Source organism: Aegilops tauschii, chromosome 7 (assembly GCF_002575655.3).
Source record: "Aegilops tauschii subsp. strangulata cultivar AL8/78 chromosome 7, Aet v6.0, whole genome shotgun sequence".
NCBI lineage: Eukaryota > Viridiplantae > Streptophyta > Magnoliopsida > Poales > Poaceae > Aegilops > Aegilops tauschii.
Genome location: NC_053041.3, coordinates 598,481,610 through 598,496,561, shown reverse-complemented (window position 1 = coordinate 598,496,561; position 14,952 = coordinate 598,481,610). Strand labels below are relative to the sequence as shown.

General features: G+C 46.1%; 1 protein-coding gene across 1 annotated transcript; it reads left to right on the top strand.

Moving 5' to 3' along the window:
• Positions 1-5,323: 5,323 nt before the first annotated feature.
• Positions 5,324-7,455, top strand: LOC109753203 (aspartyl protease family protein At5g10770). The gene is made up of 2 exons (XM_020312122.4): positions 5,324-5,674; positions 5,792-7,455. Exons 1-2 carry the CDS (start codon positions 5,398-5,400, stop codon positions 7,024-7,026), a joined length of 1,512 nt encoding a protein of 503 aa, XP_020167711.1. The 5' UTR covers positions 5,324-5,397; the 3' UTR covers positions 7,027-7,455.
• Positions 7,456-14,952: the final 7,497 nt, after the last annotated feature.

Sequence of the window (14,952 nt, the reverse complement as noted above, 5' to 3'; positions counted from 1 at the left end):
GATCTCCCGTGTGATCACTCCTTACATGATTGTCTGCGGCCAAGGCGTAATCTCCTGTGCATCCTAGATAAAAAACACCTATCACCCAACCCCTACCGTCACACTAATAGGCGACGACGGCACATCCATTTGCCGGCATGACGATGTCATTTTAGAGACGTCTCTCTAATTCTCTCTCTATTGATAAGGGCCATATATTCTCATCTCGCCTCAGGCACTGAAAATCTCAGGACCGGCCCTGACTCTTGAAGATGTGAGGTCTCCCACCTCTCAGCGTCTAGGTGGCAGCCGAAGGCGAGGGGACCAGGCGGCAGCGGCAGCGCTGCAGCCCTAATAAAAACCCTATGGGTAGAATAGATTTCCCCGACATCGGGAGCGCTAAATGGGCCGCCAGCCTGCGGGCTATTAAGAACAGGAGCACCGGACTGGCCTTATCTAGGAATACGTATCCCTCAATATTTTTTTGTCTAGGAATTCGACAAGAAGAAGGAATCCATCTCCGGAACGGAGCAGAGCTGCTAGGGTTTTTCGGACCGCGGGGAGTGCTAAATTGAAGCAGCCGCTCCACAAGATCCCTGATTTCCGTCCAGCCTCCGGTGATTAGATTCGATCCGAGGAGCGATGGCCAGTAGATGGTCTTCGCTCAAGCAGTGCAGCAAGGCGGAGGACGCGGGCACGCGGCCATCTGCGGGAAGGGCCAGCGCAGCACCAAAAGGAAGGTTCCGGCGGCCGGTCGTCGCCATCCGCGCAAGGGCTGCAGTTCCGACGGAGAAGCGGCCTTCAAGGAGACGGAGGCAGACGCCGGCTTCTCCGAGGTAGGCAAGATCTCGAAGCAAAAGCTGGGGCAAGAGGAATCGGCCGATGATATTCGGAAGGGAGACGGCGAGCCCCTCCCCGCCGACGATTTCGACGCTTTCATAGCTAAGCTGGAGGAGGAGCACGAGAAATACTGGGGAGAGTACACGTCCGATGGCGTGAAGAGATTTGACTACAAAGATTACTCCTCGTATCCGGTGAATGATGACGGTTTTGTCGTGCTGCGTGGCTGAGTGCATGCTCTCTTGATGGAGTTCCTATGTCGATGAAGATCTCGCCAGTATGCGATGCTTTCTGTCAATCTAGTTTGGGTTTAATTTGATGTAGTGCCCGTCTGTGTTGCTTATCCGGTGCCTTCTAGAGTACGTGGTTATGTTGTGAATCGTTCTCTGCAAGTGTATAGTAATATTTTGTTATCCGTGGAATCGTTCGTATGACGCTGTTCAATACTTTCTCTATGCAATCCAGTACTAGAATGTCACCCTTTGTTTGGAATAGCACATTGTCCTAGGGCTGCTAATCTAAATAGCAGATATCTTGATTTGGGGGCTTTTTCATATTTGTGTCTTCTCAGTGAATGTTTCATCTGGCCTCAATGCCTGCAGCTCATGGTGAACGAATTTACTATGGCGAAGCAATAAGTGGAAATACAGCTTCATCATTCTCCAAGTTCGGCTGCAGGTCTCATATACATCATGACTTATGCAGTCAATTGGATTATTACAATGATTCCGGTGTCTTGCTTTCTGGCTTTCTACTACACGATATTCAAGCGTTATAAGGCCCTTTTTGTGCTGTCTTGCTTTACTTTTGTAAATGGTCACTCCCATGCACTTCTTCAGTATTGATGGAACATAGAAATCTTAGTGTTATTATATGTTCCTTAATTTACAGTACATAGCTAATCTCTGTGCCGGCCGGATAGACCTGGCAGGCATTTTATAGTTTGCTCCTTGACAGATTTGTTACAGCAACCATGATTTTCTGTATGCTACTACTATTTGTGTTGAACAAAGCATTTGATCTGTGTTTTTCATTTTTGTTGCACTTATGCGTGCATTTTAAGCGCTACACTATTGTTCCTGGGATCACATATATATTGTATCTTCTTTCAATCTAAGTGCAGAACATGACATTTTTTCCCAGCAAACCAAATTGTACATTTTCACAAAGTTCTAAAATTTGGAAAGAAAAGTGATCGATGTACTTCGTTTTTTTTCTGCAAATCACTTCTTCTCTCCATCTACTTATGGATATCTTCAGTTATATATAATATCCTATTGAATATCTGTTGTGTTATTCACCACAAGTATTGCTTCACAATCCCCCTCTGCCCTCTCTATTTTGAGATTCAATATGGCTTCTGTCTCCCATAGTATCTCAATATAAGGTCTCACGGATACAACATCGACTGACTTAACGAAGTCTAAGTCACTGAGACTTAGCAAGACTGATTTTTTTGCCTCCGTTTTTATAAATAAAAATAAATAAATAAAAAGACGGATGCGTGCGCATATCAGATACGGTAGTAGAGAAGATGCTTGACGATACAGGCGAGCCGAAGTGAACAACAAATGTATCATTCTTTCCTCCTCTCGTAGGAAAGGCGATCTCGCTAGTGCCTCGTTGCCAAGGAGTTCCTCCGCCGTTGTCCTCCGGCGGCTCCCCTCCACCGACGCCCTCAATCGTCGGTGGTGAGGGGGTGGGGAGGTCGCCAGATCCACGCGTGTGAATAATTTTTAGGTCAAACACTAGTAGAAAACAGGGCTTTCGTTCTAGTCGGAAAGGATCAATAGTCCCGGTCGCGTTACGAACCGGGACTAATGTGCTCGGCTAGCTTTAGTCCCCGGTCAAACGCAACCTTTAGTCCCGGTTGGAGATACTAAAGGGGCTGCGGCAGGATGCGGCCGGTGCGAACCCCTTTAGTCCCGGTTGGTGTCTCCAGCCGGGACTAAAGGGGTTTTGGAAGTTTCTTTTCTGTTTTTTCCATTTGTGTTCTGTTTTTAGTTTCGTTTTTAAATTGCTTATATCTTTTAGGATATTTGATTTTTTGAGTGTTTCTTTTTGCATTAGATTCAAAATTCTGTCTAGTTTCTGTTTGTGCCATTAGTTTTCAAATTTGAATGGTTTAAATTTGAATTTGTTCAAATTATCTTCGAACCCTAGATTGTGAATAACTTGAATTCTTTTTACTTTAATTCTTTTTGCTCCTAGTCACATGTTAGATTGTTTTCACAGTAAGATTTATTTGGTTATTTTTAGAATACTTTAAATTAGGATTTTAATTAAAACACTACTGTTTTACTTATATAGTTGCTTTAGTCATTTAATTGTTGTTTTTAATTATTTTAACATGTTGTAGTATGCTTATGTTAGACAACAGTAGATAAAATTTATAATTAATTAATATTAATTTTGTACTGTTTTGTATTAATAGTTAGACATCACCAAGAAGCAATTGATTCCAGCATATGAGAAATAATTTTAAAAATTAATTTTATTTAAAAAAAGGATGTCATATTTGGATTCCTCAAATTTTTCTTATAATAATGGATATATTATTTTCGAATTTCGATTTACAGATTTAAAGATATTAATTATGCCATATTAAATGAATAAATTGCAAAAAAGAATAAAATAATATTATTACTTATTTTATTTTCATTGAAATTCAATATTATTATTACTTATTTTATTTTAATAATTGTTTCGAATTCAAAAAATTAAATCATGTGACATCAAGACCTAAGGGTTAATAGAATTGATAGCTTACTTTGTCAGAAAAATAATAAGTGCAGACTTGGAAACTAGGGGAAATAGAAATACAAAGTTAAGCGTGCTTGGGAGTAGCGAGGAGGGGTGATTAGAGATTAAATTGTCAAATACTTCAAAAAATTTAAAATCAGAAAAAACTTAAAAAATTAAAAAAAATCCTTTAGTTACCAACCGGGACTAAAGGTGGAGGTCCTCCAGCCCCGCTCCAGACAGCGGTAGCGGTCACTTGGAGCCCCTTTAGTCCCGGTTCGTAACACAATCGGGACTAAAAGTGGTGGCCTTTAGTCCCGATTGGTGAGTTCCGATTGCTTAGTCCCGGTTGGGAAACCGCCCGTTTTCTACTAGTGAAAGTAGCTTAGTTTTTATGTTGTTCATCGTCTAGGCTTTGGTGGTGGCGATCGGTTCTATAGTTGGGGATGGATTTGAAATCCAGTCTGTTCAAGTAAGGATGGTGCAGCGGCGGTGGCATCCTTGTGGTGGACTTGTGTCCTTGAGTTTCGCATTGCGTTTGCGTTTGCTCCAACGTCGACGCGGAGCTTGGGAGGTAGTCCAGGAGCGGATGCAGATTGTGGTCTGCATCGGTGGTATCTGGAAGATGGTGGATCGTGTGCTAGGTTTGTGATACGTGGATGGAAGGTATGGTTTCCTCCTTCAATGTCGTAGTCATGTGGGGGTGCTAGATGTAGAGTTCGATGGCATGTCCGGAGTGTTTCCCGGTCTGATTCGTTCAACGATAATGATTTCGTTTTTGGTGAGCCATCTTGAAGGTCCGCAAAACTGCGTATTAGCGATGAGCCGCGTTGAGGTCAGGTGTGGAGGTGATCCATTATTTTTTCTTTGACGGCTGCTGTGGTGGTGCCAGAGGCAGGTGACTAATGCTGGTGTCAAACTCAAAGGTTTCTACGGTCTTGTTTGTAGTTTTGCTTCTTGGCTGGTTTTTTTCTTTTGGCGAAGGCTAGCGTTTTTGCCGTTTGCTCAGTTTTATCAGGTCGGTATGTAGTTGACTTATCCTATGATCCTTATAATATAATAAAGGAGACACATATTACCATTGAAAAAAAAAGAGCGACGGAGCAAGACGCCGCATGCCTACCAAGGAGCTCCGCTCGCTTCCCGACGCCGCACGTCGCTGCCTCCAGTCCACGGCGCAGGTCTCCGGCCCCGCCCTCGGTGCCAGGCAACCGAACCCCACGCATGCACGACCGGGCGCCGCCGAAGCCACGCCACGCCACACAGCTGAGCTCTTCCGAGAGCCCAGGGCATGCAGTCGCACGAATTCCACGGAGACAGCAACCTTGTCGCTGCGGTACGATGTGACGCACGACCCGTTTTCCCACGGTAGCACGCCGCAATACCTCGTCGATCGACCGAGAAGCAAAACGGGTGGCCGGGGTACGTCGGATGCTTGCTCCGGCCGGCCGGGGTCTCGTACTCTACGTTCACTCGCGAGGGGAAGTCCAGCCGGCCGGTGTTCCTACCGGCGTCGCTCCCTCCGGCCGGGCTGTCCTACTCGGACAAAGGCGCGCACGCGCACGCGCACGGCGGCATTATCTGCCCACTTGAAAACCACCCGGGCCGGAGGTCGCATTCACAGGCAGGAAAGAATCCGCATACGGTTTGAAATACGTCCCATCATCGTTTTGTACGCTTCGATCTTTCCCACACTCAAGTTGCCGTATGAACCCACGTCGCGCTCCGTCGACTCAATAAATACTCCTAATATACGGTGCTGGAGTCCAATAATACAATGCTTGTTTTCACAAGCATTCCCACGTACGTTCACCACACATTTTGTCCAATAATACAATGCTTGTTTTCACAAATCACAATCGAATCATACGATATTACTTCTACCTTTTGTTTATATATACGCATGCGTATGAAAGCATGCAGGGCTCGCATTCTGAAGCTGCAGCTCACTGCATCTCAGCCATGGCATCTAGTATTCCGAAGCTTCTGCTGCTCCTGCTGTGCACCTATCTTCACACTCTCGTTGCTCACGGAGGATACGATCTTCAGAGCTACAAGGTTCTGCACGCTGGCGCTCTCAAATCTGCCACTATCAACTGCTCCCAGCCCAAAGGTGCAGTAGCATTGTCCATGAACGCACATGCATGCAATTCCATGGGTTTTCGTTGCACTATTTTGAGGATATTTTGAGCATGTTTGTCATCGTGTTTCCTCTGTTCGGTTGTTTCAGTGACACCATCATCCGGCGGCGTCACGGTGCCGTTGCACAACCGGCACGGCCCGTGCTCCCCCGTGCCCTCCACGAAGGCGCCGACCTTGGAGGAGATGCTCCGACGTGACCAGCTCCGGGCCGCCTACATCACACGGAAGTACTCCGGCGTCAAGGGTGGCGCAGGTGACGTGGAGCAATCGGACGTTACCGTGCCGACCACGCTGGGCACCTCGCTGGGCACGTTGGAGTACTTGATCACCGTCGGCATCGGCTCGCCGGCCATGACCCAGACCATGCTCATCGACACCGGCAGCGACGTGTCCTGGGTGCAGTGCAAGCCGTGCTCGCAGTGCCACACCCAGGCGGACTCGCTCTTCGACCCCAGCTCGTCGAGCACCTATTCCGCGTTCCCATGCAGCTCCTCCGCCTGCGCGCAGCTCCGCCGGAGCCATCAGGGGAACGGCTGCTCCTCCCGCTCCCAGTGCCAATACATTGTCAAATACGGCGACGGTTCGAGCGGGACCGGGACCTACAGCTCCGACAAGCTCGTGCTGGGCTCCAGCACCGTCAAGAACTTCCAGTTCGGGTGCAGCCAGTCAGAGTCGGGCAACCTTCTCAAAGACCAGACCGATGGGCTCATGGGGCTCGGCGGCGGCGCTCAGTCGCTCGCTACCCAGACCGCTGGGACCTTCGGCAAGGCCTTCTCGTACTGTCTCCCGCCGACTACGGGCTCGCCCGGGTTCCTCACCCTCGGCGCAGCAACCTCGGGTTTCGTCAAGACGCCGATGCTGAGGAGCAGTCAGGTCCCGGCGTACTACGGCGTGCGCCTTCAGGCCATCAGGGTGGGAGGCAAGCAACTCAGCATACCCACCTCGGTCTTCTCCGCCGGGTCGATCATGGACTCCGGCACAATCATCACGCGCCTGCCGGCGACCGCGTACTCTGCGCTGTCGTCGGCGTTCAAGGCCGGCATGAAGCAGTACCCGCCGGCGCAGCCCATGGGCATCTTCGACACGTGCTTCGACTTCAGCGGCCAGTCCAGCGTCAGCATACCAACCGTCGTACTGGTGTTCTCCGGTGGCGTCGCCGTCAACCTCGCTTCTGACGGGATCATTCTGGGCAGCTGCCTTGCCTTCGCGGCCAACAGCGACGACAGCTCCCTCGGCATCATCGGCAACGTGCAGCAGCGCACGCTTGAGGTGCTGTATGACGTCGGTGGCGGCGCCGTGGGATTCAAGGCTGGCGCATGCTGATCGGCGCGCACAAGCACGCCATTGATACTATTGGGATCTCCAGTTCGTCGTATACTTGTTTGCTGCTGCGAGGGGCCAAACCATCAGCGCACTATAGTGCTTCGACTTGCAACGTGATGCAAGCGTGCAAACTACCAACCAAAACATACTTGTAATTTATTGAAAAAAAAACATACTTGTAATTGTCTGCCGGTAGTTTAAGAATGGAAAAAGTCTGAAAAAAACCTTGAACTGGTAGTTAGAGTCGGAAATGAACCTTGAACTCGAAATCCCTGAAATTCGCACCCTGTCTTATCTAATGCCGACTTATCCCGGCCCTTTTTTCCTTGTACGCCTATACTATTGAACGTCATATTTGACAGGACCTCCCAGCGGACGATTCGTTCGTGTTGTGAGGGTCGAGCAAGAGAATGAATTTGTTTGCTAAAAGGACACCTTCAGCGTGAATCCTCCACATGGACAAACTTGTCGCTCACTGGAAAAGATAGGTGTCGAGCAAAAAAATGGCCAAAAAAACCCCAGTTTTAGCTTTAGAAAAAACAGGCCTTGCAAAAACTAATATTTCTTCACCCGACTTAATTAACCAAAAGCATAGCCAACTATTCAAAACACATATATTGTTTACTAGCTGCAGAAGTTGTCATGCTTCTAAATAATAAAGTACAACATTATCATGATTTCCAAACACACAAAGCATGCATAGATAAAAGAAAAGAAATCGGGATAGTTGTCGTATTGTAGACACAGTGCAAAGCAATGCAATTTGACATGGCTAGGGGAAAAATGTCATGTCAATAATTCTGATAGTATTTTACCATGGTATGTAAAATAAAATTGTCATGATAATACAATAAAAATGACATGGGCCATGATAGAAAAAAATAGTTTTTAGACAGGAAAACTTGCCATGTTCTAACTAACAAAATTACCATGGTTATAGACATTAAATTTGCCATGGTCTAAAATAATTAAGTTGGCATGCTACCTAAAAGACTACCATGGTCTAGTTAATTAAGTTGTCATGGTCTAACTAACAAAAGTGCAATGATATACCTATTAAATTTTCCGTGGTCTAAATAATTAAATTTTCATGCTATCTTAAATAACTAGCATAGTTTAGTTAACTAAATTGCCATGCTCTAACTAACAAAAATTGCCATGGAATATATATTAAATTTGCATGGTCTAAAATAATTAAATTGCCATGCTACCAAATATAACTAAAATGGTCTAGTTAACTAAATTGACATGTGCTAACTAACAAAAATTGCCATGGAAGTTATATTAAACGTGCCATGGTCTAAATAATTAAATTGCCATGGCAATTAAGTTAAATTTGCCACGGCCCTTAGTGTAATAAAAGTGAATTTGCCATGTATGTGAAACTAAGTTTGCCATGGCAATTAAGTTAAATTTTCCATGGAAATTAAGTTAAACATGCCGCGGTAAAAATTAAAAGTAAATTTGCCATGTCCTGGAGACACGAAAATCCGTACAAATTGCCATGTGGTTAGTCCATTCATTTTCGCAAAAAATGCCATATTATGTAGATAAAATTTCACAAAATTGCCATGGTAAATAAAAAAATAAATTTGCCATGCAAAACGAAAAGTAAATTTGCCATTAGTAATAAACGTGAATTTGCCATGTGTGTGAAACTAAGTTTGCCATGATAATTAAGTTAAATTTGCCATGGCAATTAACTTAAATTTTCCATGGAAAAACCTAAAAGTAGATTTGCCATGTCCTAGAGAAAACAAAAATCCGTAGAAATTTCCATGCGATTTGTCCATTCCTTTTCACAAAAAATTGCCATGTTATGTAAAAAAAATTCATGAAATTGCCATGGCAAATAAAAAGTAAATTTGCCATGCCAAATGAAAATTAAATTTGCCATTAGTAATGAAAGTGAATTTGCCATGTATGTGAAACTAAGTTTGCCATCACAATTAAGTTAAACTAGCAGGTGGAGGCACGGGGGCAAGCCACGCCTGCTGTGAAGCCCATGTGCGTGGCTGCGTTGTTTTTCTTATAGAAGAAAAGGGAGGACAGTGGGTAAGTGAGCTGACAGTCGGTAATGTGCAAGCCAATTTAACTTAGATAAATACTGAAAGATACAAAAATCAGTACACATATGGTTACGAACACATAGTCACTCCGGAGGTTGTAGCGGCCGCCATCGCTCCTAGCCTTCGTCTCCGCTACTTCCTCCTTCGACGTTGTATTTACATGTTCAAGTCCTCGGCCGAAGAAAGTTCAAATTTTTTTGTGAGAGAGGTTCGCTATGTATTTACATGTTCAAAACACAAAAAATGTCATTTTTGATGTTTTAAAATAATTATATTAATCCATTACAAATTTGAAATAGAAATGCTCTATGTGGAAAAAGTTTCTTCTATTCAACAACTTTCCAAGGGTATATCGTATGCTCAACTTCAAAATAAACGGTTAAAAAAATCCGTGTATGTTGTTCAAAACAAATTTTAACCATAATAGATGAAGTTGCATCGTTTCAATAGGTTTCTAAGAAGGTATATCATTTGTGCAACCGGTGGACGGGTGAGAAATTACGAACAAAAATACGTGATAGAAGTTCAAAGTGAAAACAACGGGAAGTTCAACTACTACACGGAAGGCGTTTCAGATAAGAATAAAATGAATAAAAAAACTAAAAGCCTAAAAGGTTTGTTGCAACAAGTTCACGTGCTCCTCCCAGTGCAGTTCAAGATCTCTAGTGCGAGACGTCCGACCTTCAATTACATATAAAAAACAAGCAAAATTGATGTTGTTTTGCCATTTTTAATACTGCTCTCAAAAGGCAAGGAATTTCTAACAATTGTGTAGATGAAAATGTTGCTCCTATTCATAAGCTTTCCAACGGTGTATTATATGTTACATTCTGATAAATGGTTTAAAAGTTTTACGTATACCGTTAAAAACTCATTTTTACACATTTAAAAATATATTTTAAACCGTCGTAAGTATGAAAAATGATCAACACGAAAAAGTTGCGTGTTTTCAACAGCTTTCCATCGGTATACCATTTGCTCAATTCCGGTAAGTGGTTGGGGAGTTACGGGCAAAAATCAGCACGTCAAAAACATAGTGAAGTTCAAACAGATATGACCCAGAAGTTCAACTACTTCACGCAGTGCATTTTCTTTCGCGATGAAGGCAAAAATCATGATCTTGCCATTTTCTAAATTACTTGAAAACGGCAGGAAAATAATTTGTGTAAGTTCAAGTCCTCGGTTGGAGAAAGTTAAAAAATATATTATGAGAGAGGTTTGTACAAAAGGAATATCATCTGTGTAACACTGACGAATTGATGAGAAAATTACAAAAAAATACGTCACAGAAGTTCAACGTGAAAACGACAGGAAGTTCAACTACTATACTGAATGAATTTCAGATGAAAAACTTTTAAAATCGTCGCGAGTATGAAAGAATGATCAACACGGGAAAATTGCGTGTTTACAACAGCTTTACATCGGTATATTATTTGCTCAATCCTTGTGAGTGGATGGAGAGCTACGAGCAAAAAAAGCACATAAAAACAGAGTGAAGTTCAAGTAGACATGCCGAGAAGTTCAACCTCTACACGCAGTGCAATTTCGAAAAATCTGTTTCGCTATAAAGGCAGAACGGATGATCTCGCTCTTTTCGAAATTACTTGAAGACGGCTGGGAATCAGAGAAAACCATCTACATAAAAAATTTGGCATTTTCCGTAGCTTTTCAACGGTCTATTATTTGTCCAATTCCGATAAATTTTGTAGAAATTACGGCCAAAATATGTTTTTAGCCATTTTCAAAATTGACTTGAAACGGTAAGGAATTGGGAAAAATAATATATACCAAAAAGTTTCGCATTTCCTCAAGCTTCCCAACGCCATATCATTTGCTGCATTCGGATGTATGGTTAAAAAATTAGCTCGAAAATACGAACTCGGTGGAACTTGTACCGTTTTCTAAATTACTTTTAAACAGTTCAAAATTAGAAAAAAATTTCAACATGGGAAAGTAGCGCATTTTCATAAGCTTTCCAAAGCCATATCATTTGCCTCAATTAGATTAGCCATTTAGAAGTGACATCGAAAATACGAACTCGACTATTCAGTTTGCGAAATTCTATGATTTTCTAAATTACTCTGTAACCATAGGGAATTAGAGAAAACTTTCAACATGTCGAAGCAGCGGTTTTTCAGTAGCTTTCCAACGCCATATTATTTGCCTCATTCTGATAAACGATTTAGAAATGCGATCGAAAATATGATTCACATTTTTTGTATGAAGAAAATACGGTTTTCCAAACTACTCTTAAACCGCTTACATTTTGCCAAAATTTTAATTTGGGTCATGATACTCATGTCCATAGCTTTCCAACGATATATCACAAGCCCCATTTGGGCAATGTTAGCGGAAGTTCAACCTAGAATTAGGGGAAGTTCAGGTCAAACAACTCAGGCAGTAAAATTGCAATAGAGTCATGTTTCATCACGACCTGAGAGCAAATCCACCAATGAGCGAGATTCCTATTTAAAGCGGACATTTACTTGGTAAAAACCATTTGCAAATTACACTTACATCACATAGAACATGACTGACGAGAAAAATTCGCGCGGTGAGACACGGTTGTGAAGATAGCCCGAAGGCCGGGTTCCTACGGAGGGAGGTCCAGGTTGTGTAACTCAGGAAGTTCAGGTTGTCTTATTGGGCCCTCCCTCGCAGCCCCGTTCACCTTGCCGCCGCCGGAGGAGGCCGGCTGCCCGGCGAATGGCGGTGGCGGGGTGTCTCCGGCCATTTTTTTCTGTTCTTCCCCTTGGTGGCCGCCTTCCGATCTGGCTGCTTTCGTCGTCGCTGGCTTCCCGGTCTATTCTGGCCGCTGTCGTCTCATGTCACGGGCTTCCCGATCTGTCCATAGCATGGTGCCTCCCGATCTCGCAGCTACCTTTCCGGCTCCGATCTGGATGATGTCCATGGCTGGGAATTTGATCACTTCATGCAAAGTTTCAGAGATGTGGTAGTTGAATGTAATCTGCCGGACCATGGTTTCATCGGGGATAAATTCAAGTGGCACCAGACTCTTGTCAGAGAAAATTTAGATCGTGCACTTGGAAATGAAGGATGTAATGAAATATTTCCAGGAGCAGTCCTGGAGCATCTTGACTATTATAAGTCGGATCACAGGCCGTTCATTATGAATCTGCATGAGGAAATTACTCAAGAAGCGGCGGGGCAGTGCTTCACTCCGAGGCATGTTGTCTCAATGAGGAGAAATTCCGTGATGTAGTCGAACAAGCTTGGCAGTCTACAGATGGGAATATGGGACTTGTGGAAAAGCTTGCTTTGGTACATAAGCAGCAACATGTATGGGACAAAAGAGTAGTGAAAAAGTCATAAAGGAAAATAAAGAATGAAAGAGAGAGATGGAGTAAGTGGGGGAACCCTAGCCTGCGCCGCCGCCACTACAAAAAAAAGGCACATCCGTGACATTTTGGGCCAAACGAATTTTTTTCCTGTCATACTTATGACACTTCTATGACGATAATTGTGACAAAACCCGGTATCATCATAGATGTGGTGGGCTCCTACTTCTATGACAAAAAATCATGACAGAAAATGGGCTTTTCGTCCTGGGCGGGCCGAAGACGCAGCTGCATGACATTCTTTGGGCCATCCATGATGGAAAAAACCATGGTAGAAGCGAGGGCGAGGAAAATTTTGGGAAGTTCCCGGTTACGGTGGGTGGTCGGGGGCCGAGCGATGCGCGTTTCTCTCGTACACGTACGCGTGTGTGTGCGAGGCGTTGGGCTCTAACTGAACCCGAGCGATTGCACTAGCTACGTTACTGAACCCGAGTGATTCCTTCGCTACTGCTGCTAACTGAAGCCGATCGATGCTGCCTCTGGATGAACAATGAGCGTTGCTGGGGGGGTTTGGATGAACAGTTCCCGGTGGGGGTGGATGAACAGGACCCCGTGGTGTTGCCTCTGGATGAACAGGACCCCGATCGATCAAGCCGGTTGGGGCTGGATGAACAGGACCACGTGGAGGGCTGGATGAACAGGACGACCCCGTGGAGGGCTGGATGAACAGTAGACGATGGAGGGCTGGATGAACAGTAGCCCGTGGAGGGGTGGTTGAACAGGAGCCCGTGGAGAGGGCTGGTTGAACAGTAGCCGGTGGAGTAGCGCGCGGTGGAGGCTGGATGAATAGGAGCCCGTGGATGAACAGTCGCAGGTGGAGGTTGGAGGAGGTCGACGGTGGATGATCTGTAGCCCATGGAGGCTGGAGGGGGTCGACGGTGGAGATGAACAGTATCCCGTGGAGTCCCGTTTTGCAGTACGCCACACCCCTCCCGATGAACAGGACCCCCGTTTCGACCGTAGCGCTCCAACACAAGTCCGTTTTCTCTGTTTTGCGGTACGCCACACCGCTCCCGATCAATAGGACCCCGTTTCGACCGTAGGAGGTCCAACACAAGTCCATTTCCTCCGTTTTGCGGTACGCCAGACCCCTCCCAATGGACAGGATCCCGTTTCGAATGTGGCCGGTCGAACACAAGGACATTTCCTCCGTTCTGCGGTACGCCAGACCTTGTTTCCATCGGCTGTTCCGTCCAAGCCGGTTGGCTCCCACGCGTTCTGTTGCCTCCCGATGAACACGACGCATTCCGTTGCCTCCCCATGAACACGACGACGATGCAGTTTCTCCGTTCCGACCCAGCCATGTACACGAGCCCTGGCCGTACGTACGCGCGAGTAGGCGTTCGAGACCCCGCCCGTATGTACGTACGTGGCCGTATTTACTTTCTTGCACCCTGGCCGCTGTACGTACGTGTACATACTACGTGCGCGCCTCTACTACCACACGTGCGCGCCTCTACGTCGACCAGTATGTACTACACGTTCGCGACCAGAATGACAACGCTACGTACGCTTCGACCAGGTGGGTCCCGATCGTCAGGCACTTCCTTGCGTGCGAAGATGTAGCTGGTGGGTCCCAGCAGTCAGGGGGGAGAATCGTGTTTTTGCCCGGACGCACTTTCTTGCGTGCGAAGATGTAGCTGGTAGGTCCCAGCAGTCAGGGGGAAACATTTTTTCACAAAATACGGTTGCCCGTCCGGTGGGTCCCTGCTGTCAGGTGGAGGAATAATTATTTTCCACGTAATAAGGAGGCACTTCCTTGCTGCGGCCATGGACCCAGCTGTCAGCCTCTCCACGTACAGTCCACGTCCGATGGAAGCCGTTCCTTGACCACGTTGACCACGCCGCGCCGAGAGCACCAGGGCGGTGGACGACGGCGAGGCCTAGGAAGGGGACGACGCGGAGCCGGGGAAGACGCGACAGTGGATGCCCACGCGTAGAGGAGTATGAGGGTTCACTGGTTCGCTGCGGTGTGAGGCTGCCGTCGCCGCAGAATAACAGGGGGTGTGGGTGAGTAGAGGGATGGCCTGGCCAGCGGTGGGAGTAGTAGGGGCGGTGAGGCCTCCGCGGCATCGCAGCCGGCCACGGGAGGCAGGAGCACGAGGCACGACCGACGCTGGTTTGGGCAGCTGGAGCAAGAAGACCAGAGGTTGAAGAAGCAGTACGACCGTTGGATGGACATCATACGGTCACTGGAGCTAGAATCATGCATATTGACTAAGTTGACAAAGCCCTCCATCCCCGTCAACTTAGTAGGCCCACAAGTCAGCCTCCCACTATACTGGGTCCAAGCTAGCAGGGGGAGTATTCATTTTTTGTGCGTAATAAGGAGGCACTTCCTTGCGTGCGAAGATATAGCTGGTGGGTCTGAGCTGTCAGCGGCGGTAACATTTTTTCGTGAAATACAGAGGCTCTTTCGGTGGGTCCCAGATGTCAGGTGGAGGAATCATTATTTTGCGCGTAATAAGGAGGCATTTCCTTGCGTGCGGCCGTGGACC